The sequence below is a fragment of the Melopsittacus undulatus genome, chromosome 1, assembly GCF_012275295.1.
Source record: "Melopsittacus undulatus isolate bMelUnd1 chromosome 1, bMelUnd1.mat.Z, whole genome shotgun sequence".
Classification (NCBI taxonomy): domain Eukaryota; kingdom Metazoa; phylum Chordata; class Aves; order Psittaciformes; family Psittaculidae; genus Melopsittacus; species Melopsittacus undulatus.
In genome coordinates, this window is record NC_047527.1 from 132,365,459 (window position 1) to 132,391,334 (window position 25,876).

At 40.1% G+C, this 25,876-nt stretch overlaps 1 protein-coding gene across 1 annotated transcript in view; it reads right to left on the minus strand.

Annotated features, from left to right (window-relative positions):
• The window catches only part of RBMS3 (RNA binding motif single stranded interacting protein 3), a 707,098-nt gene that overhangs the window by 254,305 nt on the left and 426,917 nt on the right, over nt 1-25,876 (minus strand). Inside the window, exon 7 of the mRNA XM_034063359.1 lies at nt 253-344. Coding sequence (XP_033919250.1) covers nt 253-344 — 92 coding nt within the window. The remainder of the gene's footprint in view (nt 1-252; nt 345-25,876) is intronic.

Consider the following 25,876-nt stretch of genomic DNA (forward strand, 5'->3'; position numbering starts at 1 on the left):
CAACTGCTCTGCAACTCCAGTGCTCTTCATTTTACAACCCTCTCCAGAAAGAGGGGCAGACAAAGAATAGCAGGGCAGAACCCATCACACAAGACACAGCTCTCAAGAACACAGGCAAGCCATAGTCTGACTAAGGCACTGGAGCCAAAGGACAGAAAAAATAGCATTGGAAAAAGTGATTAAGACGTAAGAAAAATAGGATCAAACCCAATTCTTATTCAGATAATCCTGCAATAACATGGTTTCTCTTACCTTTGCCATCTGCGCCTGCACGCCATTTGCTTTCAGAGATGCTACTGCTTTCTGTGCTGCTGCCGGACTGTCAAAATCTACAAAACCGTAACCTGAAAGATAAACAGACATTTTCATTATCATCCATGTGCATTTGCATACATAAAGATGTTATTTTTATAAGGAAGGCAAACCTTTCCATTCTCTCACATTGTCTCATAGTCTTCCAGTAGCACTGGACCACCAGCAAACATCACACCTCTATTTCTCATACCTTTCTTCCTGAACTTAATGGTGTTTAAGGAAGTGCAATGACCTGAAGCTTCAAAGTGCATGCAGATACACAGAAGAGGGGGACAGAAGGCAGCCCTTTGTCTGTCCTAGCATATAAAAGGTCCTTGGCAGCCCAAGAGCACACTCTCATGGGGCTGTGGAGTCCTGCCCCATCTCCTCCATGCAAGGAGGTAGCAGTATGGCCTCCCTGCGATACCAAGCTACAGCCTGCAATGGCTGGTTTCATGAGAAAACACCACCCTTTCCCTGTCCCTTGAACCCATACCAGGATTCAGCTTAGGAAGAAGAGGGTAGCAGGTCTCTGCAGCAGGCTGGGGCCATCTGTGTACGAGCAGAGTGCTATTTTAGAGCAGGTGGAAGCAATTAAAGGAGAAATCACAGCCTGAACTCTACAAGTGACTGCAGAGAGTTCTAGAAGATGGTAACATAATAAAGTCACAGCCTGGTTAAACCACATCCCTTTCATCTCATTGCCCTCCCTGCTGTAACTCGGGACACATCCCTACCAGCAACTGCTTCAGGGTATCATCTGAACAGCAGCTCAGTAAGGTTTGATATTAGGGACTGGCAAGGCACAATTATGTGCTTTTAAGTGGCTTTCCTACCCCCAGTATTTGGATTAGTTTATTAATCATTCACTCATTCCCTATCTTCTCTTCTTCCCTCAGAGTTTTCCCATCCTTTAACCAGACATATGTTCAAGCAAGACCAGTGCTGTTAAGCCCTTCCTAGGTATCAGTAACTCTGGAAGTATTTTTATTTTCTTAAAGATACAAATGAGGATGAAGAGGGGACAGAATGGACTTTTCACAACTTCTCAGCACTCAGCTGTTTCTGATCTTGAAGCAGCATTCAAACGCCTTAGAATCAAGACTGGTTTGGGTTGGAAGGGACCTTAAAGATCATCTAGTTCCAATCCCCTGCCATGAGCAGGGACACTTTCCACACAATGATTTCAATAGAGTTACAAAGGTTTTAAAATCTTGCCAAGCACCTATTTAGGCAGCTGCATGTATTTCACATTCCATCCAGGAAAAAAAACCAGCCTAAATCTTATTAAGCAATTACAGCACAGGTAGGCATGTGCTGCTTAGACAAGTTATGGTCAGAGGCCACCTCTTTGGCATCTCCCTGGGAAGCCATACGGACAAAACTGAACTGCCTAAAAGCTTTAATAATATTAGCACAAGTATATTTATAGCATAGCAGCTCCTTCGCAGACATCTCCATTTACTAGGTCAATACACATCATACAGGAGGTAACCACAGATATGCTTTTCTGCTGTATCCATTTTTATTTCTTTTGCCAGACTTTCTTCCTCCTCCTGGGAGGCCTTATTGCCCTCCTTTCTGCACCAAAACTGGTAGAAGAGTGTGTGCTTTTGGTCACCTTGCCCCTCAAGTCATAAACATCTCTTGATTATTATTTTGGTGTGTATGCATGATTTGATAATAGGGGTTAGTCCAATGATGAAATAATTTTGTGCACATACACTTTTTTGTTTTCTTGTCTTAAATATTGCTTGCAAAGTTCTAAGAAAATGGAAAATAGTAGGAAACAGCCAAAACTATTAAAGAAACTGCTGACTTAATTAAAGAGTATGAAAAGCACTAATTAGATAAAGTCAAGAGCTGAATCTTTCTATTCTTCTCTCGATTTTTTGGGGTTTTTTTTTGGGTGGGGGAGGAGGGGTGGCTGGGTGTTTCCATTCTGTTTGGGGTAAAGTTTTTAGTAGGGCATTACTACATATTGAAGGAAAGCTTGAAACAATCATATACTGGGACAGCAGAGCTAATAACTACCATGAAGAAGCGTGCTAGAGTTTGGTCAGTTTGGAGAGGCACGGGATGTTTTATCTGCTCAGATTCCACCACTTGATTTTCCCTTTTTATTGCTACCATGCATGTATTTTTAAATCAACTTATTCTGCATCACATTTTGCTTTGCAGCATGCTATCCAATCTTACTGTTCACTGCAGAGTGGCAGTGAAGCTGATGCTACTTTGAAACAAACAAACAAACATGCTACAAGAGACCAAGAGTCCTCTCTCGATTTCTCTAATGCCTTTGCCCTTTGGGAGAGAAGCTTCTGGGAGGAAGGAGACACAATTAGGTGCAGCTTCCATCTTCCTAGATGGGAGACCCTGATAAGAAGCCAGAGATGCAAAGATGGAATCCTGAAATGCCTTTGGAAGCCATGGGATGGCATGGATCAAACAGAGAGCAAATTATTTTTAAGGCTAGGAAGGTGCTCTTCTCAGGGGACTAAATTTCATTTTATTTCTCACCATGTTCATGCCCACTGGGTGGTAAAAGTGAAAAGTGTTTTAATATCAACATCAAAAACAGGTAATGGAGTTGGATTTTTATATTTATCATCAGTGTACCGTGCAGGATTCATGTATGCAGTAATAGAAGGGAAATTATTTTTAATACAGCTTTCCAGACAGCATAGTAAGTATTCACATCTAAGTTAGTATCACTTATAAATATAAACCAGAATGTGTACAAATATTCCATTGCTGTATTATAGGGATTGGGTATATCTAACACAGTGAATTACTGAAGGTTAACATCAGGCCAGATGTTAATCAAAAAACATGTTTTAACATTTATCTGTTAAAACTGGATATTCATGGGTTTATAATATCTAAAAACATTAATATCTTCTAAACATTTATTCAATGGGCACAAGAGGCTATATAACCATATCAGAGCTCCAGTGAGAGTCTCGAGACAAAAAACCTTGCATCTTTAGCCACCCATTATGCATTCTAGTACTACTATTCCCAGTCTCACTTTAAAACTGTTCTTCTTCCTTCTCTCAAGTTCATTTTCATTCCACGTACTCTTTTTTCTGGCGCTCCCCCCTCCCAACACATCTCTCCGCCACACACAGAACATCAGGACAAAATCACTCCATGGCTGAAAACCCTTCCAAAGAACATCAATCTGCTGCAAGGGAAGCCAAGTTCCCAGGCTGTTTCAGCATTCAAGTATCCTTACAAGAACCCTACAATGCTACATAGCAGAAAACCAGGCATGCTGCCTTTTTGTACAGTTTATGTTCTTCCATGTAGAAGTTTACAGCCTACGCTGGTGACCTACACTAACATATTTCAGTTGTTTACAATCTCACTTCATTTTTTGAGTTTTAGGCACTGACATGGTAGTGCTGGCTTTTTTTGTCTGTGTTTTTGACTGTTTGTGGGGTTTTGTTGTTTTATTTTATATACTTCTCAGGGTAGATTTGGTCCCCACAGAAGCTAAGGCTCGGTTTCAGAGCACCCCTTTCCAGCTCTTCCCATAGAATCCCCAAACTCCCTGTGCCAAGAGCTCTTCCCTGGCACCCAGGCTGTGGCTGGAGCAGGTATAGGCTGGGCGCCCCTCCATGCCGCCAGCAGAGCTGGGCTGCTCTGTCTGCCCCTGGCAGGTGCAGCATGGGCGGGTTTGGCTGCTCAGGCTTGGATAACTGTTCCTTGGTTCCTTCTGGGAAAAGGCAGCAGGCTGGCTGGAAGCATCCCGCGGGAAGGATTCAGACCAGGGTCTGCCAATGGGATGCTGCTGCTCTAAGAAAACATCTACATATCTCTCTGCTGTTCCAAACACAAGTGCAAGCCCCACCAGCCCCACCCTCTACTACCCAAAAATTCCACAGCTTTTTTTTTTCCCCTCTTTTTCTTTTTTTTTTGCATGTGCACTGCCTCATAAACATTCTGGTCAATGTGTTATACTTTTACACCCCCCCCATTTTGTGCAGAACATCATGACAAACACACTCAGATTCTAAACCAGGACCTTCAGACTCTGCTCACAAGAATCCATCACCACCACAGGAAACCAAAACTATTTCCATTTTTTTCATGAAGCATCTGCCCTTTTCCTTTAAGAGCTCCAAATGCAAACAGGGAAAGCTTTGTCATCCCCCGTTGCTTCGAGAGACGGGAATTGAATTTATCATGAATGTGAGCCCCTCAGCTTAAGTGTACTTACACTGAGGGTGACTTTGGCACTCCAATGCTACAACAAGTATTCCAGGATCCCAAGGTGAGGTTTTTTGCAGAAGGACGTATCACTAGTTTATACATGCAAACACACATACAAACAAACTCAAGACAGGACTATCTAGATTAATTGTTAAACTTTTCCTCTAAGAAATAAAATGCCTGCAATTTTGTTTTGCCCTGATGCCATTAGAGCTAAACAATTCAATTTAAGAAATAAACCCAGTGTTTTCGTACCTGTGGGGGAAAGAAAACAACTAAGCATCAGCAAGAGGTTTATAGCTAGCTGCAATAAGTGCTACCCAAATACACTGGCAGACACTAAACATCTCTGTCTCCTATAACCTAAATGGCTGGGGGCTTCCCGGCCTCAGTTTCACAGTTCCATAATTGAGCTTGGCAGCAGGTTCAAATGAATTAAAACTGAATGTCACTATTTCCTCAACAAATCCCTCATCCTTGCTTTTTCTTACTTGTCAGGAGAAGACCAGCAGAACAGCAATTAGTGGTAAGCAGTGCAGTGAAAAAGAACCAAGAATACACTAATTAGGTCACTTGCCAAACACGTTCATTTCATTGGCAGATTTAATCAATGTTTTCCTGAAATGTCTTAAATCTCCTATGCTAATTTAAAGTTTTGTTATTGTTGTTACTTTAAACACAGATGGGATGCCTGGAGATTTTCAATTCCTTTCTGCAAATCCATTTCAAAATAACAACCCCTCATATAGTATACCATCAAAATTTAGGCACAGGTTTTAGGAAATAGCCTCTAATTTTATACCTACATTTTTGTGCCTGCAAATACCTACGGGTGAAATTTCGTGGGTTTAAGTAATTGCAGGTGTGTAGAGCTCTTAGACATCAAACTCTGAATTGCCCTGACTGATAGTGCACTTAAGGGTAATGCCAAATAATTTAAGGGACTGCCTGCCACTTGCAGCTCCCACAATTACTGCAAAGTGCTGGAGTGGTGGCACACAGCAAAGGCAAGGTCCTGCTGCTCCATATGGGTTCTAGAGACTGCCTCAGAGGAGCTCCATTTGCATAGTGATGGGAGTGAGGGCTTGGCTGCCTTTTTGAAGATTTGAGGCAGCTTCTCTGCCACTGTTGAAAGCAGCATTAGGTACTGGAAGTGAATGGGGACACAGGTTTTAGGGTATCCTGGAAGTTTGGTCATAGAATCATAGAATAGTTAGGGTTGGAATGGACCTTAAGATCACCTAGTTCCAACCCCCCCTGCCACGGGCAGGGACACCTCACACTAGACCGTGTAGCCCAAGGCTCTCTCCAGCTTGGCCCTGAACATTGCCAGGGATGGAGCATTTATCACTTCTTTGGTGCTCCAATTAGTATTTCCAGCTAGCACATCATGGTGCTTTTTCGCATGGCAGACTCTCCATCAGCAGACGTCACTGCTGATGCCATCGGAAAGGGACCTGTCATGGTTGCTGAACTAATCTGCACCCACACCCGCCGGGCTCTGCTCCCCTTCCTGCCCTCAACACACACCCTTGGGTCCCCACAGTGACTCCCTCCTCCTGCTGGCACTGAACCAGCTCAGCCACAGCCAAAGAGGAGTGTGAAAGGGCCATGCACAGCCAGGCACAGCTCTGCACCCATGGCAGCTCTGTCCTGATGATCCAGGTGAAAAAGAGCAGGAAAAGTGTGAGGAGCAGAGTGCCTTGGCATGCCACTCAGAAAAGCACCTCATAGCAAGCAAAGAGAGTAAGTTCTGATGGGGGCTGGGAAGGAAAAGCAATGATGAACAAGGGAGGATAAACTGGGGCTGGTGAGCTGTCGGCTTCACCCTGCCACAAGGCCAAACATTACACCTGACCTCTAACCAGGGTGCTGCTGTAAATCACTTGTATTTCACTCAAGTCCAACCATGGTTTCTGGCCATCTCAAATTCAATATATCAGATTTGAAAACCAGAACAGACAACACTGAGCATATCATACATGTTGGGTCTTCAAGAGATGTAGGGACTGTCTGAACAAGAAAGAGGATAAAATCCTCTTACAAGACTGTTTGCTTTTTTTTCATTAATATTTTTTGGTAATGCTGCTTAGAGGTTGGAAATTGAAAATCATTCCCAAAAGGTGCTGTGATGAGGGAGAGGAATACCAGCCTAGGGAAGAGACAGCAGTAAAAATTACTTACTGAATTTAGAAACCATGAAATAAAATGTCTTTTTCTAACTTATAATGTCACCTCCATACATATCTGCATTACACATATGCACAGTTTTTACACAAACACTAATAGATAAACACCATTAAACACATACATACAATCCTTTCTCCTTCATGCTTAGATGAAACCATTCGGATTTCAAGAGAGCCAAAGTCAATTTAAGTTGTAAAGTTCACTTTTGCCCAGTACTTATTTAGTGTTTCTTAAAAGGCAGCATTCATTCTGACAATCAAGTAGCCCACAAAAAAAGTGATTATCCAGTAATTTACTATACAGTTTTCAGACATTGTTTTATGTTCAGATAAAGAATCAAATTAAGTTCTGATAAGCCCTGGAAAATTAGAGTTAGCAAGCAAAGAGGCTGAATCACCCCTGAACACAAAATTACTGAAAGCAGCTTTTTCTTTCATTGTTCCAATTGTGCCAAAAGATTCCTGCAGCTCCAAATGCTCAAATAGTCTACATTATTACTATTTTTAAACCTCTACTTTATAAAAACGTTCTCAGTGGCTAGAAAGCGGTGAATCATCACCTTTTAATTAAAACAGCTAATATATATAGTTAGAAAAATAATTGGAAACGGAGAGCTTAAATGCAAGAAGGGAAAGATAGTCCCTTCATTTCAGATCACTCCCCAGAGATACACCTACATTGTTAAGCATGCATATAGAGCCAAATTTTTTTGTTTGCTTTAGCTTCATATGGAAATATGGCACAAAACTGTCACTTTGATTATGTTCTCGCAGTGATTTCTTTTGCTTCTTGCATTATGTGATCCCCTTTATAACAGAACCAGAGAAAATCAGCACTGTAGGTAACAACCAAACACATTTTGGACATTCGTTTGCAAACACATTCTTAATTTGAGCATTCAGTTACTTTGATTTAAATAAAGTATATAAGGATGCAGGTTATTATTAATTGTGCAACTGATTAATAACAATATTTACATGCAAAACCAAATATGGAACTCATGATGATCTTCTCTTTTATTTTAAAATGTTACTAAGTTGAACAACTTTTGCAATCTCCAATAAGTAACAGTACAAAAAGACCTGTAAAACTATGGTATGTGGGAAAGAAGTACTTATACAATAAATAAATAACTATAGGTAAATGCATATATGTGTGTATTTTTCTAGAATATGATTCTTCCAAACCCCTGTTTTCTGAAAGAACAAAAGCAGACCCCAAAACTGACAAGAGCTCTCTGTGAAATATGACTGCAATAACAATAGCAAGTGGAAAAGGGGTGAGCAGTACCGACGTAGCAAATATACCTATCAAGAAAATGGTACTGCACTTGACTACCCTCTCTCAACATTTACACTGCATTTCTGGCAACTCAGAACCACAAAGACTGGCAAACTAGAGAAAATTCTGGAAAGAGCACAAATACAGCCATAAAAATCCAGATTTTGCAAACAGCAGAACTCCACTTGATTATCCCTAACAATATAGCAAGTGTTTGGGGTCTTAAAAGTAAACCTAGACATAAGGACCTATGGGTAACCAAAATGTAGCACATGATCAAGCATACACAGTGAGACGTAAGCTTTGTGAGGACCGGCCAAATAACACAAATGTTGGTGAAAATACATTGAGAGGGAAGTTCAGAAACATTTCCTGGTATTCTGCTAACAGCACGGACTTGGATTAATCATAAATGCAGTGATGGAAAACTCATCGCTAGAGTTTCTAAATATGGGCTGAATAAAGAAGAGAACATACAGTAAATCTTGCAGTGGAAAAAGAGGTAAACACAATTTTCCACCTTTACCTTCTGAAGTTACTCTCTCTGCAAGTCCCATCAATTCACTGTCAAAAATCCAGAATTAAGATTAACTCTATTTTTAAATACAGGGATAGCTCATGCCTACAATTTCCATATAAACCAACATATGATTTTATATGACATTTATTTAGTACCATAACTTTACTATGTTATTATGTATTAGTTACATAATGCAGTCATTAGGTTGAATTTTACTAGAGTTTTTAGCATGAGACATCCCTTATGGCTCTGTAGCTGAGATGAATTTCACACTTGAAGCAGTGACTGAAGCAAGCAGAATGTTCTCCCAAAAAACAAGCACTCCAAGAACAGTGCCTAGTTACATATTAACATAAAAGAGAGGGAAGAATACAATAGCAGTTTCTTCCCTTGACTGACGAAATACTCCATGACTCACAAGTGATAATGTTTTGCAATACACAGAACAAAATAGCCAGAATTTGCAGTTTCAGATTAAGACCTACTTTCAGAGTTATGGTACCAACTAATAGCTCCACTGAAAAACCTGACAGGAACCTCACACCCAAAACTGAAAAAGGGTTTGCTTTTTCAACAACTATTTTTCATGTTTGTTTTCCTCTCTGATTACAGCAATGTCCAGATGCTGAAGTTCCAAAATACCACAAGAAAGACTATTTTCTTGGTATTTCCAGCCAGCAGGAAACACTGACACTCTCATGAGAAAGTCTGTTCTTCTGAGGTTTCATGCTCAGTTATGCAGACTCCAGAGCTTTACTTAGCTTGGGTAATGTTTGGGTAAGATACAAAACCAAATCTCTTGAGATTTATCCATCACTTATTTTAGAGCTGAGTGACTTGAGTAAAAAACCTGGTGTACAGAAACAGTTTAGGGAAAAAAATAAAATCATTCAACCATTATCTCTGTAAGCTCCCAGTGCCTGTATAAGACAAGCAATTTTCTCTTCTAAATACTGGGCCTCAATTTACCTGACGCTAAGCAAATTATCCACCAGCTGTTCACCAAAAGAGCATATAACTTAAGGAGCTATGAGACTAACTCCAGCAGTCCCATGGACTAGTTAGAAATGAATGCTGATATTGCCATGCACATCTCAGGCTTGATATCTGGCATGGCACTCCAGCAGGCATTGATGGATACACATGAACAAAACAAGAGCATCAATGAGAGCTCTATTTCCACTGTATGGTACCTATGGAAGAAAGCAATGAAATCTTGAGGAAGAAATTTAATCCTTCAGCAGTCAAATCTTCCAGCATTAGGTTTAACAATGATACTATTCTAGGAGGCAAAGGAGGATGTTCTGTATCACCCACTGCTCTTTGTGAGAAATAAAATATTCCATTCTCTTCCTCCCAACACTAGATTGCTCAGCATTCGTAACATTAAGTAACCGCAAATACTCGCAAGCAGGAAGAAACAATCTGACAAGAGACGATGCACTTGGTGATCACACTGTGATTACTGTACTTTATTAAAAATAATTTTCATTTCAGTATGTTTTGACAAGAAAATAGAAAGCATCTTGTGCAGGTTTCAGGAAATATTAAAATAACCCAAGGTGATGAACATGTTATTATTCAGCCTATTCCAGAGGGAGATGCTCGAGTACTGAAATGGTTTTCGTTTCAAATACACATTCATTTTCAAGACACCACACTTGAAAAATTGGATGGTATGTTTGTCATACAGCAAGCAGTGATAAAGAGCACAGCAATTTATGTTCTTTATGCAAAGCACTTGTAATTCAGAAAGCAACTGTAGTTTCTAAAAGGCAGCAAAGTGATAGCACTTTCCCAAGAAAGTGAAATGTGGGGTTTTTTTATGCCAGTTGGCCAATTCTGGCACATCAACCTTTGTTATGATAAACATTATGGGTAACATGCAAAGAGTTCCAATTCCAACCCATCAACACTCATGGTATCTTAGAGCTTTAGGCAGAGATGAGCAATACTTGCTGAATATTTCATGATCCTGATACTAAGAAAAGGATCCTGATACCACCATCACCATAATGCTAAAATACCAATAACCTTTTGAGCAAGAGGGCAGTGTGCTGTGAGCACAACCAACATTACACCTGTGCTGTGGAGGGGAAGCACAGCAGGGATGGGCAGCACAAAACAGGATAAGCCGCAACACATAGGTCAGAGAAAAAAACTCGTGTTAAAATTATTGTGTAGATTCAGTGCTCTACAATTCTGGTCTTACATGGTACTTCAGACAATCAGAATTTAAGTATCCCTACAGTGTTACAGCTATATTGGCTATGACTGTTTATAGCGTGACCTTTTCCAATAGATCCTTTTGCAGTTAAATACCAGTTGCACCATCATGTATCAACCACATTTACCTGTAGCCTGAGGTTCAAAAATGCTATTATTATGGGTAACCAGACATGAAAGAGACAGCTAAGGGAAAAAAAAAAAAAAAGAAAAAAAGAACGGAGAAGAAATACCATAAAAAAATCTGTTTTCAAGATCTCCAATCTATTTTCTCAGATTCAAGATAGTTCTACAATCTAGGTAAATTGAAGATGCTGATAAAATGGTTGAAATGCTGTCTTTTAATCTAATCTGAATTTCTGAACCTGTAGAAGTTTTCTTATCATTACAAATTACATACCTCAAACATGAAAAAGAATTAAGTGAATAATATGTTTTAATCTTAAGCAAATATATTCCTTTCTTCTTTCCCTTCTCTGATTTAAGGTAGCTATTTAGTGCTATTTTGACTGTCATCTTGTATTTAAAATCACCTGCTGGTGCAGCACATGGCAGTCACACACCAGAAAGGTACGATGAAGGATGCTATCTGGAAGCCATACTGAAGCCACCTGGATGATGACTGTGAGGCATCAGGATGTGAAACCAGCAGAAGGACAATCCCCTTTGCACAAATACCAACATGTAGGAAGCCTCTTGCACACTGAAATTCATGTCCACAACAACCCTTTGCACACTGAAATTCATGTCCACAACAACCCTTTGCACAGCTTGTAGGGAGAGGAGGCACAAATATGGGGCTGGAAGATGCATCCTGGGTTTTTCTGTAAAGTGGATGACTCTAACCCTACACTAGATGAGCTCACACCAGTGACTCACATAATTTCACCCTTTTATTACCCTTTACCTGCTGGATGGATCTCACCTGGTACATCCTTGCAACATGTTGCTTTCACAGCTATGCCCATTTTCAGCTTGGGAACTTACAAGAAAATCTAATGCTTCTGACATCCTTTTTTTTTATTCCCTATAGATAAGCTTTCATCTTCCCATGCAATGTTTCTCCTATTGCTTCCTAAGTAAATTAATTTACTATTGGATTTGTTCCATTTCTCACAATTCAAGATCATCTTCAGGATCATCTAATTACTTTTTTGTATAATTGCCTAATGCTTTGTGTAACAAGGAGGTATCAAGGGAGTTTTGGTAGCAATACCATTTAAGATAAGATGGGAAATCTGGTATATGCTTTGGAAAGAGAGAGGTAGGTGGGTGTTGCCAATGATGCTGACTGATATATCTAAGCCTGTATCCAGATCATAACAACAGCAAGAAGCTGCATCAGTAGCTCCTAAATATTCAGGCACCTTCTGAATATAAAACTATTTGTTTAGGGTCTTTGGTGAACCTTAGGGTTTAACTAAAGAGCAAACCCATTGATATATGTCAGCAGTGAAAGGCCAAATATACTGTGAAGAACAGCTTTCACCCCATGAAGTCAGAGAAAGGTATGCATTTAGCTCCTTAGTAATAGAATAGACATGAAAGGGAGAAGGAATTTATTTGCAAAGCTGTTCTTTTTAAAAATGAAAGTGAGGACAATTCAGACATAATACTATTTTCTTACCTATGAGAAATATTTTGTTTCTAAAGATCCCAGAATTCTTTATGAAATTATACAGGAAATGATTGAGAGATGCTCAAGTCGGTAGTAGAATCAAAGTTTGTTTGAAGAGCATGGTTCCATACAAGCTTAGTACATCAAATAAACCAAAATGAAAGAGAAAACAGAGAGAAGTTTTGCCAGGGCACACAAACCTAGGACGGTTTGTTTAGGAAGCTGAAATGACTATAAAAAGACATTCTAAATGCCCAGCAGCATCCTCATACTTTGTATCAAAGAAATAAAGAACCATCAATCCAAAACTGTTTTTCAGTCTTTTATGAAATAGTGATGAATATTCCATATTTGTGTGCGCAGGTTCCTGGTCAGTCACTTGGCCTACGGTTGTTAAAGCAGGCAAGACAGCCAATATTCCAAAGGACTGTAGCACATCTCTTACACAGATGCCAAATACATGTTAGTGTTGTCAATATGGATACATGTAAATGTTTTGAGACTGAATGTCTGCTTCCTGTCAACAGCAAGAATTAGCCAGACAAATATCCGGCAGGCATGGTTATGCTTTCCTGGAGTATAAATATTTTACTATAAAATTTGCAGGCTGCTTGTTTTATCACTGTTGCTCTCAAAGCTATTTTTGTGACCAAGTACAAAGCAAAACAACCTCTCATACCCTCGAAGCAGTAAGGTGTGTGGGGAAGAAAATAATGAGGTACTACCTGGCTGAAAAAATTAAGGAAATACACATTGTTATTCAGGGCCCATGTCCAAAAGGGTACCTGCAAAAGGCAATCCATCTCATTTTTGTTATGCAGAGTTGGCAGCAGCTTGCTACTCTGCTCTTAAACCTTCCTAGTCACCATTCTTGTTTCTGGGGCAGACCTGGGACTCTTTCTCCCAGTGTTTCCATCAGACAGGTGGTGCATGAATCAGGAAATGACATATCCACGTATTTCTGTATTTAATACCATTGGAAGGTACTGCATATTTCTGTTACATAGAGATGATAAAGCCTTGGGTGATACAGAATCACAGAATCATAGAATAGTTAGGGTTGGAAAGGACCTCAAGATCATCTAGTTCCAACCCTCCTGCTATGGGCAGGGACACCTCACACTAAACCATATCACCCAAGGCTTCATCCAACCTTGATGCCTTGAACACTGCCAGGGATGGAGCATTCAAAACCTCCCTGGCCAACCCATTCCAGTACCTCACCACCCTAACAGTAAAGAATTTCTTCCTTATATCCAATCTAAGCCTCTGCTGTTTAAGTTTCAACCCATTACCCCTTGTCTATTACACTATAGTCCCTAATGAATATGGCCCTGAAAGCACGTGTATTTTTCACTGCTTAAGAGTGGGGGTGAGCAGGACATGGAGCTGCTTACTATATTTGGCTACGGAAGGAAAAACAGTCAGTGTATTCTTACCCCTACGGGTGGAAGGTGTCTAATTTAAGTAATCATTCCCCAGAGGTGCTGATTCCCTCATATATCAGGCTTGGAGCCTTGAAGAAAATAGGGATTGCCACTATCATTTCTAGCCAAGGAGTGCAACAGACTCACCCGCCCTAGTGCTCTCCTCCTGCACTGGAAGACAGTATGAGGTTCCAGCAACAGTCATAGAAGACATTTGGAAAGTGGACACCTTCTAGTCTTCTAGAAATGATACCGTCCTGTTCTCTCATTTTATTAGGGTATTTTTGTTTTCACCCTGGATGGTTGGGACAAACAGTGCACATGAAAAAGAAGTAGCCTTTCTTTGCCTTTATCTAGAAACAAGCAGATGGGTCAAATGAAGGACCTCACGAAAAACACAATGGTGTGACATGACGGGACAGAGGCTGCAGTATTAGGCAGCCCTTTGTTCCCTTAGTCTACACTGTAACTACATCTAACTTGGCATGCCCTCTTCAACTTCCTATCAGGTATTTTTTCACTGAGGAAATTGCATTTATTGCATTAAGGCATTTTTGTCCCAGGTAATGAAAATCCTTTAAAAGAACCTCCAAACAGACAAAGCAATAAATCATGTGATTCCAATATCAATGCATGCATGTGGCACAAGTGCATTGCACTTGTTTAACAGGCTGACCAACAGAATCAAGCTCCCCTCAGGAAAGACAACATTTTAGTGTATGCTAGAAAAATTGAGAAAAAAAAAATCAGCCTCTAACCAAAAAATAAACTCCACATTTAATAGCTTAAAATGAAGCCACTGAAGACTAAACATCTGGGATTTTTGGATATCATCCCAGATACTGTGTGCAGCACCAAAGCTCTTCATCACTGTATACTCTTATGATTTTGAATAAAATCATTCCCCTGATATATGCTGTTTCTCTGCAGAACATCACAAAATAGTGCCTGTTGCAGTAAGATCTTGGGACAAGGCCTGGGTTTTTACTACATGTGGAGAACATGCAGAACCACAATGCTTTGGTTTTCTTCAGGATCTCCATGATTTCCCATAATACAAATTACCCACTCTGCAACAGTGGCAACAGCAACAACCCCCACAGACCACATAAGAAGCCAATTAGAGGGGGATTATCAGAAACACTAACAAATCAGCAACACTTCTAGAAGTGCCACTGGTAGTCAATGGGATTTTCTGTTCCTGAAATGCAACAGGCACATCCACAGAACATCACACCAGCATCCATTAGAAACCTTCCCAGCAGCACTGAACAAGGTAGTATGCCTATGCGGCACAGAGCAGTGCATTAACTCTATGTTCCTTCCGTGGCACTTAGGTCTGTTTCTCATCAAGTAGGAGAGCACCACTATGCCACCAGTTTCAGTTTGGAAAGGTTTACTGAACACAGCATTGTTCTATGTGTTCCTAGATGCTATGCGGTTTTTGAAAACTCCAGTTCCTGCACAACCTGCTTTGAGATCTCCACCGTCCCTATCTGCTACAGTTTAGACCTAGTACCAGCCATGCTCAGATGCAACCTGAATTTACTGAGATTGCTGCACAAAAATTCCATAGTTGGTTCTGTGCAGGAGTTCAGATTAGATAGGTGCATACATTCAAACTCTGTGAACTGCTGACAAAGAGCATATGGAACATGGCCACTAGAAAGCAACTGAACCAGCACAATGTTTCATAAGCCAGAGGTACATGAGTTATAACTACAGCCAAACTACACGGTGCAAGAGAGCCACAGAAAGGAAAAAAAAAAAGCACTGGATAAGGCTGAAACAGAATTATCCTTAGTAGACAGTGCCCCCCTGGAGCTTTTATGCTCATGGCCAAGCAAAACGGTTCTGTGCAGGAAGACAAGAACTGCAGACTTCTGGCATGGCTCTTGAGACACAAACAGTATGAGAGGCTTGTTCCCAAAGTGGAACAAAGAGGTGAAGCACAGCCCCTTGAAACAAACAATTCCTGGCCATCATACAATCCAAAGATGCATAAATAAAAGAGTGTTTCATCTAAGTTTTCACTTTATTTTCATATATATAAAATAAAGTTGAAAACAATAACGTTTGTAGCCTTTAGTTTTTATAAAATGACCTCCTTCTACTTTTTCTAGCAAATCAGATACAACCATATTCTCCCTTTTTTCATAGATATATTGGTATTAGGAAGCTCTGTGGTAGGCTGCTCTTTTTGTTCTTATTTTTCCAGACAACCTTGTCCATTTTGCTTCCAGCCCTGCCATGGTCACTCCTATTCTTTCCAGCTCCTCCTCTCCCTGCTCCTCTAACATGACTTAAAAAGAGAAAGACTCATGCATAGGCTAGGAAGATGGCTTGATGTTGTGGTTTAAAACCAAGCCGCACAGAGCTCATTCACTCACTACCCCCCTTGCTCCCCCAACTCCCAGAGAGTTGGGAAGGAGAATTCAAAGAATGTAGCTCCCACAGGTTGAGATAAGAACAGTTTAATAACTAAGGTATAACAAAATCACTACTGCTACCACCAATAATACTAATAATTATAAAGGAAATAACAAGTGAAGAGAATGCAACACCTCACCAGCCACCAACCCATAACTCACCCCACACTGCCCAACTGAGCACTGACCAATACCTCTTCCAATGCCCAGAGTCAGTCCTTCTGGGTAACTCTCTGTTACATCCTGGGCATGACGTGCTGTAGTATGGAATACCTCTTTGGCTAGTTTGGGTCACGTGTCCTGTCTCTGCTTCCTCCCAGCCTCCCCTCCTCCCTGGCAGAGCATGAGGCTCAGAAAGTCCTTGGACAAACCAAACATTTGAGCAGTAACTCAAAACATTGGTGCTATCAGCAACCGTTCCCAGCCCGAAAGTCAAACACAGCACTGCACCAGGTACCAAGAAGGAGAAAAAATGACTGCTACTGCTGAACCCAAGACACTTGATCAATGACTTTTCCACTTCAGTAAGTCATTTCAAAGGAATAATTCTATCCAGAGATGACAACAGGGAAGATGTTTCCACAAAACCCTGCATGCTTCCATCAAATACATAATCATACCAACAGAGGCGAGGAGAGAGTGCAGACCTCATGATCTGCAACCCAATTCTTTTTCATTTATTTGTTTTTTCTCCCCACAATTTCTGGTTTTCCCATATTTCCTGCTATATTTTAAACAGATCTTTCCTTTACTGCTTTTTATCTATTTCTGTAATTTTCTTCCATCATCAACTCTTTCCCTGTCTGTTTTTCTAGCCTCTCCAGCCCCTTATTTTCCTTGTCTGCTAATTTCAGCTGTTAAGATGGAAACAGCAGTTCTCAACAAAAAAAAAACCCTAAACCCAACAACCAAACCAACCCAGCTTCCAAAACTGGAACAGGAAAATCAGAGGCAACAGATATTTGAGGAGTCCAGTACAGAATACAAGGGTTTTGAAAAAGAGCTGAAAAATAAGCAGAAAGGTCTGTTTTGAAATGATGGTGCAACAAAGGAACCAACTAGGGAAGAAATAAAGTGAATACCAACCCAAATCTTTGCTTGGAATTGAAATATTTTTCAGGAAAAAAAAAAAGTTAGCATTCTACATCCATTATTTTTCTTGTCCAATATGCTTCTGTACTTAATGATTATATCCAAGCTTGGGAGCAGACTTGGAAAATTCTGTGAGATCTTCTCTGCTAATTAAACTTTCTGACAGAGAAAATGACAGAATTCCTACATAAATCAGAAATAGAAAGTACTAGGTACCAGATACACAAAAATGTCCAGCACTTTATCCCAGGCAAGACCAGGCTCATGAACTGCTGCTGCACTTATCTTTTTAACACTCCAATATGTTTACTTACTTTGTAAGATTCAGTCAAGCTGCATCAGGAGGGGTTTTGCCACCAACACCCCTCCACACAAAGGACAGCTTAAAGCTATCTGAAGGGACAAGGGCACAGGACAAAGAAACTGAAACCTTATCTTAATGGATGCTGCAGTTCAGGATTGCAGCACATTTCTAGGGCAGTGAGAGAAAGCCAATACTCTGCTACTATTAGTCCGTGGTTCCCTGCTGCTACTTGCTTCACAGGCACTTGTTTCAGTCCCATAAACACAGCTTGTAAATACTAAAGATGGAACCAGGCCCTTTGACAATTTTTTAACAAATGTAAAATAACTATATTTTAATCCAGGAAACACCTATTAGAAGATTACTATTTTGCTTCTCAAAGTACTGTTGATACAGAAGAAAATTTGCAGAGAGCAGCTGAAGGTAGCTTCCACACTTCAGTTATGCCCAGCTTCAGATAATGTTGACTAATTTAGGACAGTGCCGTGGTTTAAGCTCAGTCGTAAATCATGCAGCCACTCTCTCACTCCCACCCTTTCCTTCCCCTGCTCCCAGAGGGATGGGAAGGAGAATCGAAAGAATTTAATTCCCACAGGTTGAGATAGGAACAGTCCAGTAACAAAGGTATAACACAAACCACTGCTGCTACCACCAATAAGAATAATGATAAGGGAAATAACAAGGGAAGAGAATACAACCGCTCAACACCCACCGACCAGTACCCAGCCCGACCCCAGCAGTGCACCAGCCCTTCCAGGTAGCTACCAGTTTACATCCTGGGCATGATGTACTATGGTATGGAACACCTCTTTGGTTAGTTTGGATCAGGTGTCCTGTCTCTGCTTCCTCCCGGCTTCCCCTCCTCCCTGGCAGAGCATGAGAGTCAGAAAGTCCTTGGTCAGACTAAACATTTGAGCAGTAACTAAAAACATTGGTGTTATCAGTGTTGTTCCCAGGCCAAAAGTCAAAACCACAGCACTGCACCAGCTACTAAGAAGGAGAAAAAATGACTGCTACTGCCGAACCCAGGACAGACAGGCACCACAGGCTCCTCATGTGTCAGTAGAAATGGAGAGCAGCTCCTCCATAAGACATTTCAGAGCACCAAAGCTATTCATTTTCTGAACCACCTCCTGAAGGAGCATCTCTCTTCAGGTTATGTACAAAGAATCCAGCTTTCAAACTGAGAGATTTTTTTTTGTTTCTAAAACTGGGCAGGGTGAACATTCCCCTCTGTATCACTATTCAGCCTTTATCAAGCTTATAGTGTGGTGTAAGAGCCAGCTCATAGCATGTGCCAAAGGGAGAAGAAAGGAAGGGAAAGGAAGACGAGACTCTCACGCTGAGATTGTACAGAGGAAGGGACAGGGCAGTGAAGCACTCAGGCAAAGCATGGCATAGGCGGATAAGGAAAAAAAAAAGGCAATAAAATCAGGGATACTTGCACACCGGATTTTAGTTTTAAGAAAGGAAAACTCGGGCAATGCAGCCATTTCTATCACAAGGCTCTGCTAATGAGAACACTGCTAATGAGAACACAACATGGACAAAAGCTTCTCTCAAAGCTCGTTCATTCAACACCAAACACTTCTCAGTCAAAATCCAGAAAGACTTCCTAATAGGGATTAGCTCATTTTCATTGTGAGCCAGGGGCCTTTGGAACAAAAATACCAAGTGTTTGGTCAGGAAAACTAATTTGGGCCAAATATTGTTCTCATTTGCTCTCGGTCTTTTTTCCCTCCCCTCTGTACTCTCTCCCAGCGATGATGAAGGGTATAACTGTCATCACTACTTCTTCCTGTTAGCACATAGGAAAGATTCAGGCAAACAGCTTTTACACAATTCCATTCATTGCAGCTGGGCCATGCAGGCAAACCACAGTGAGCTGATATAATGAAAAGAAAGTATTAGCTGCAAAGCATGAACTTTTTTCCTAAATTCTTCTGCTCCCTTAAATCATTTTAAAGCGAATATTTTAAGAAGCTGAGTGAAGTAAAATCAATTAACCCTTTCTTCCTTAGCTTTTTTTCTCCTTACAAAGTAGGCAAAGTATACAAGCATGCACATTATTCTATGGATGCATAACTTTTAAATAAAAACAGGTCAAATTTTCATTTGATATAATTCATCATATTGACAACATATCCCCCTCCCTCAGTATGCAGCACCCTACTAAATCCTGAAGTGCCCTCTTAAATTTGCGTAATACAGATATACTATCACTCAAATCCAAAGTGGACTGATACAGACATATCAAGGAACACATAATTCACTGCATAGATGCAAATGAAATCATTCACTGATTATGGCTGATGCCCAACAGATTAGCAAACTAGTGGAAACAACTATCTACCAAGCTGGCTGAATTTAATGAGCATTTTGCTCAATGAGATTTTCTTTGAAATAAAAGTGCAGAAACCAAAGTGTTATAGATTGTGGTGGTCTTTTACTTAATTGAAAGTGGAAGAAAGAATTACATACTTCAGGTATACCTGCTGAAGTTCATCATTACCATAGGAGATCAAAGCCTTTTCCTTAATCTCTTCTTAACTAAAATAATTTAAACCTATTTTAATTGTTACTTCCTCAGGCTGTACCCTTTCAAGGACAGGTCCACTGTTTTTAATTGAAAATACAATAACCTGCTTCATACACAACACACAGATTTCCAAATCTCTCTGTACTAGGGAAGGGCAGCAAATTGAGAAAAGGACAATGACAGTTCAATTCACATGTGCAAAGCCTATTTCCTAGCAGGGATCAATAACAACTGACTGCATGACAGTCACAGGGAAACCGGCACCAGGCTCGATGCTGGAGATCACTAGTGCCCTCAGTACAACCAAGCCTGACAGCATACATACATGTCACAGGGAGGATACATGCAGAGGTGCCTGAAAGAGGTCTGAACAGCCAATCTGGGTGCTGGAAGCAATATAGATGCAGGGTCCAGGGAAACTGGTCAGTGCAGGCCCAGGTTAACACAGTGAGTGCCTCACAAATAATTTCACTCCTTGTACAGCCAAAGTAGGACTTTTTGTTTTCTCTTCCTTTGGCTCCATTCACGTCATAACTTTACCAGCTACATCCATCTTCCTAGAAAAAATAATAATGCTAAAAAACCTCTAAAGTACTTCTGGCTCAGCTACTCCTCTGGAGGAGTTACTTTTTCCTCTCAGAAAAGAAGGACTAGGTCGTCCAGCTCACAGGACTACAAACCGAAGGCTGAAATAAAAGATACAGTTCTCAGTGATTGTCCTAGGTCACCAAAGAGTGAATGTTACCTTATTTCATCTCCCTTTCTATTTATCACTTGAGCTTATCGTTTTTATTCCTGTCACTACACCAATGCTACACAGTCTACAGACCTTCCTGTAACTTAACCTCTTGCTGCCTCAATTTCTTCTTCTGTAAATTAGGAATAATGCATTTTTATTCATCTTTTGGCAATTAGACTAATCCAATTAACCAGTTATTGTGCATTTGTAAAGCACTGTACGCTCCTCAGATGCAAAGCACTACAGTAACACAAAGTTTTATTGTTATTATTGTAAAAATTATCAAAATTCAGAAGGGAAGGGAAGATGCCAGCTGGCAGATTGAATACCCAGTCTCACTGGCAGCAGTTCCATTGTAATAGAAGCAGGACCACTGCTGACTATGCAGTCTTGTGCTTCCAGTCTTCAACTGGTTAAGGAGCTGTTGTCAGCTTATTTCACAGAAAGCTCCTTGTGGCTCAAAATACTGTCTGATCAGCTTTCTTCCATGGAGCTAGGATTCCCAAAAGCAGAAGTCTTTAAGCACATGCTTAGAGTAAAAGCAGCGCTTAGGTGCTTTGGTTAATCAGATTTATGATAAAACTCAACATAAGAAAATAAAAAGGTTTTTCCCTCCCCAAAATACAGATGTTAAGAGTATTCAAGGCCAAAAATCCTCTTGATTTAACTCATCTGTAAACCCCACATTTACTAAAGTTTGCTTCAGCTAAGTATATACATATATACATACATACATACATAAATTTACATATCATTAATATTTCATTTAAATAAATCTTTTCCTTGGCACTTGTGCCTGGATGTTGCAGAAAGATTCTCAGACTGTACAAGGCTTTCAGTCCTCCTCATGACATCTGTATTACTCAGGGCTAAGGGGTTTCCCTTAAAGATTCCAATTAAAAAGGGCTTTCTGACTGTCTAAGAACAGTTACCCTAGTCAATGATGCAGAAAGATAGATATGTGGCACAGAACATATCAAAGAAACAGGCTCTGTACTGGCAAGCACAGACTCTTGTTGAAAGCTGAAAAGTAACAAAATCTCTGAGGATATACAACAACTTCTGAAAGAGATTTTTGGCACATTTGGACCATGGCTGCATCAGCAAAAAATCAAAAACATGACAAAAGGAGTCAGAATCTCATCCTCGAGTAACTTCCTGGAATAAGCAACAGTTAATAATGAAAAGCAGACAGAAAGCCACTGAAAAAACCCAAAATTAAACACAGTTTACTCAAAGAAGCAAGACGGTTACCACTCACAGGAAGCAGCATTAATTAGGACTTCTAAAAGGAGATTTTTCATCTTGTAGGAACTTATTAGCAGCTGATTTCTCCAAGGCAGGTTTCAAAACATGTTCAAGTGACAATTATATAATGTTACTAACTAAGAGACAACCATGACGACGAGATCAAAGATTAAGTCTACATTTTTTTTCTTGGCAAATTGCCATAAATTAGTATGGGAAACTTCAGTATAGTGCTGAGGAAGTTGACAGCTGAGTAGAGAAAAAAAAACCGGGCAAGTCATACACTGGTAGCAACTGCTCACAGCATTAGGAAAACCAATAGCAGAAGGCTGGAGGATCCAGCAGATGATTTGATATCACTTGAGAAATCCAAGCTGAACTAAATAGCAAGCTTCAGTGTTCTTAGTTCAGATCTCAGGAAGTAACTACTGACACACCACAATTTAGTCTATATGATAAATGAAAGGCAGTGAAGCAGCTACAGCTGCAAATAGTTTCCAGGGAGGCTCATGTGAAAACCTGCATGAGGCAGGATATCAGCACTAGAAAGAGAAAAAAAAATCAAACCAAATGTTAATTCCTCAAATATATGTCCTCGAAGAAAAAGGCAGGAAAACAGCATGTGTAAATCAAAGGTGATCTAAATGACTGTGATAATTGGTGACAGGCGAAATAGATGTCTCATATTAGCATATGTAAGGGAACAGCAGACCAGATTTCAGAGTCTAGATCATATGCCTACCAGATTTTCACCTTCCGAACAGTGAGAATCACACAAGTGCTGAAACAAGCTTATTAACTTTATTAGTTTTTGATAAGATCCGACAACCTCCATCACTGCTCACTTAAACTCTAACAGGGACATCTGAAGGTTGCTCAGGAGCAAAACAGACCTTTTTTGTCCCATACACAAGAGGCCATGCCTGGGTTGTTCTTGTAGAGGGAGAACAGCATGAACTGTTGTTTTTACTGTCTTGAAAGACAGTGCAGAAAGAGCCCCATTACACTTCCCCCTGCACCTGTAGTAGCCACCCTCATGCTTATCTCAACACCTTGTTGGCCAGAGCACCAATATATGTGGTTTCCCAGGGCTCTGCCATAAGCAACATATACAACTGGGCCACTGCCATTTTGGTCCAGGCTGCTGTTTAGTTTTGCCCACTTGCAGCAACTCTGCATCTTTATATGCTATGGGTTCCTATTAAAAATAATGATGAGTCATCAAAGTGAAGCAATGAAATAAAGGTATGGGAGAAAATATGCTGTTTGTCCCCTGCAGGATATTGCCATGGATTTTGATATGAAGAATGGATAAATGGATACTACCTAATCATTGTCTTTGCCCTTTAACAGGAGACTTAAGTTTGGCATTCATTGTCAGAATAGCAGTCACCATTCAGCTACCGCACAGGCATGCCTCCAAACTTCACGTATGGTAATAACACAAACAACATTATGTTAATGATAAATTAACAAAAACAACGAAGTAATTTGGAAAGTAAAAAAGCAGAAAACATGACAGAATTCATATATGTTGGCACTGGCATGAATGTTAGGAGGGATATTCATAAAGCCCTATTGTCAAACTGCAATGCATTTACTCATTCAAATAAAACCAAAATCTGCCTACCAAAATCAACACTTAACACTGCAATGAAAGTACTCTTCATCATAATAAATAGGTATAGACAAATACCCTTAAAATACATATTTGGTTTTTATTGTAACTTTATTTTAAAAATAGCATGAAAATACTTATTTTATTTGTTAAGAACAAAGCCTTACCATCTGTCTTAGCAAGAGTACTACCAGGCAGCTGGGGAACATGTAAGGGCATCTCTCCATTGGTCCTTCAGAAGGGAATAATACATGGGACCTGATAGAGAGAATGCACCAAGACCAGGCCAGAGGTGTCAACAAATGTACAAGAGCGAGCTACTATTTGAGATACTGAATGTATTCTAGTTGTAGCACATCATTTATATGCATTTATGGTTCTTATTCTATTATTGCCTGCACCCCACAGGATATACCATTGGACCTACAAGCACTTCTGTTGTGGGTTTGTTTGGGGTTTTTTTCTCTCCTTGCTATGAAAAACATACTGGGTTTCTACTGTTGGCAGCTCTTTCATCTCTGATTTTTTAGTATTGGTGACATCTAAAAGTCAAACTCGAGCTTGTTTTCCTTATCATTTGTGATTTACTGTTGTTTTGGTGTGAGGCTTTTATATTTGGGTTTGGTGAGATGAAGCTTGAGGAACTGGAATAAATAAACCTGACTTAAGCAGGTTTACACATAATGCTACCTATTCAAGTGTTATTTAAAAAGATGATTAAAAAAAACAGGATGCTGCAATAATCATCGGTTACTTGTGTTATAATATAGAAGAAAAGCTTACCCTAAGTTTGAGCCCCACATTGCAAAGCCTTACAGAAACCAAAAAGGGACAAATTTTTCATGTCTCAAAGAACTATGGATAAAATATGCACGACAATTTAAGCTTGGGAGGCCTGGAAAGGTTATTCATTTTTCCTGTCTGGAGAAGAGTTATTTGTTTGTTTAATTGTACTGTGCCTTTTAATAAAGAATGTTAAGGAATCTTCTGTTGACAGGAAAAACAATACAGTCCAAACCATTTCAGCAAGCATGCCTATTATTCACCGGGTAGTATTATTCATATGGCATGCATTGTATTTGCTGCAAAGAGGAGAAACATTTGCTGTTGTGCTCAGCTGAACAAAGAAAGCTTCTCAGCCACATTTTATCTATTTTTTTCCTCAAATATTAAATATTACATCACTGTGAAATAAATTAATTGACCTGTGTTGTGAACAAATAAATTACAAAATTCAATATGCTGCTTTGAATTTGTAGCTAATTTCAGTATGCTGGCTTTGCAGTAGCTCTAACATATGAGTTAAGTAAGCTTTTCTGACAGGTGTAAAAGCCTTTCATACCACTTGCAAGGTTATGTTAGCGAAATATGACAGAAAACGTGGACTAGTCACAATATCATATGTTCCATATCAGCAAGTATCATAACAGAAAGGCTCACTACACCAAATAGAGTGTAGTATGTGGTAAAACAATGGGTTTGCAGAGACCACATAAGAGTTGGAGCTCCAATTTGGCAGACTGCTTTGCCATAGGATTAACCCAAACAAGACTTAATTATCTGGGAAAAATAATAGAATGGCCTTATCCATCAGGAGCATTACACTGTGTTTGGCTAGGGAGAGAAGAAGCAACATTTATTTATTTGTTTGCTTTTCTAACACTGAAAAGATTTATGCAAGATTTTGGCAGGTTTCATGAGTGGCCTTCCTCTGCCACTCTTGCATTCATTTTCTTGAAGGGACTTTACTGATCTCTCTTCCCAGATGTTTCATATTTGAAGAAGTGCCATAAATCACTGCTGGAACAGGAGACATTGCTGGCTTTGACCCATACAGTGTTTCAAATCCAAGGTTGACTTTGTTTTACCTAATTAGTGGCTTACACCCACCTTTTGGCCCTCGTGTCTGTCCCCAGCTCATCCAGGCAATACTCTGCATACTTTACAAAGAACATTTTAATGGGGATGCTTTTGGTTGTTACCAAAGATCTGCCGAGCACCTCCATTCAGAAGAATAGCGAATACTGGAAACGAACTATTTCTCTATCACAAGGCTGAAGAGCTGAGGAGCCAAACAAACATAATCTAACTACTCACTTGTGCTCTGTGCTCTTGGAAAGAGCTGTAGCCTGG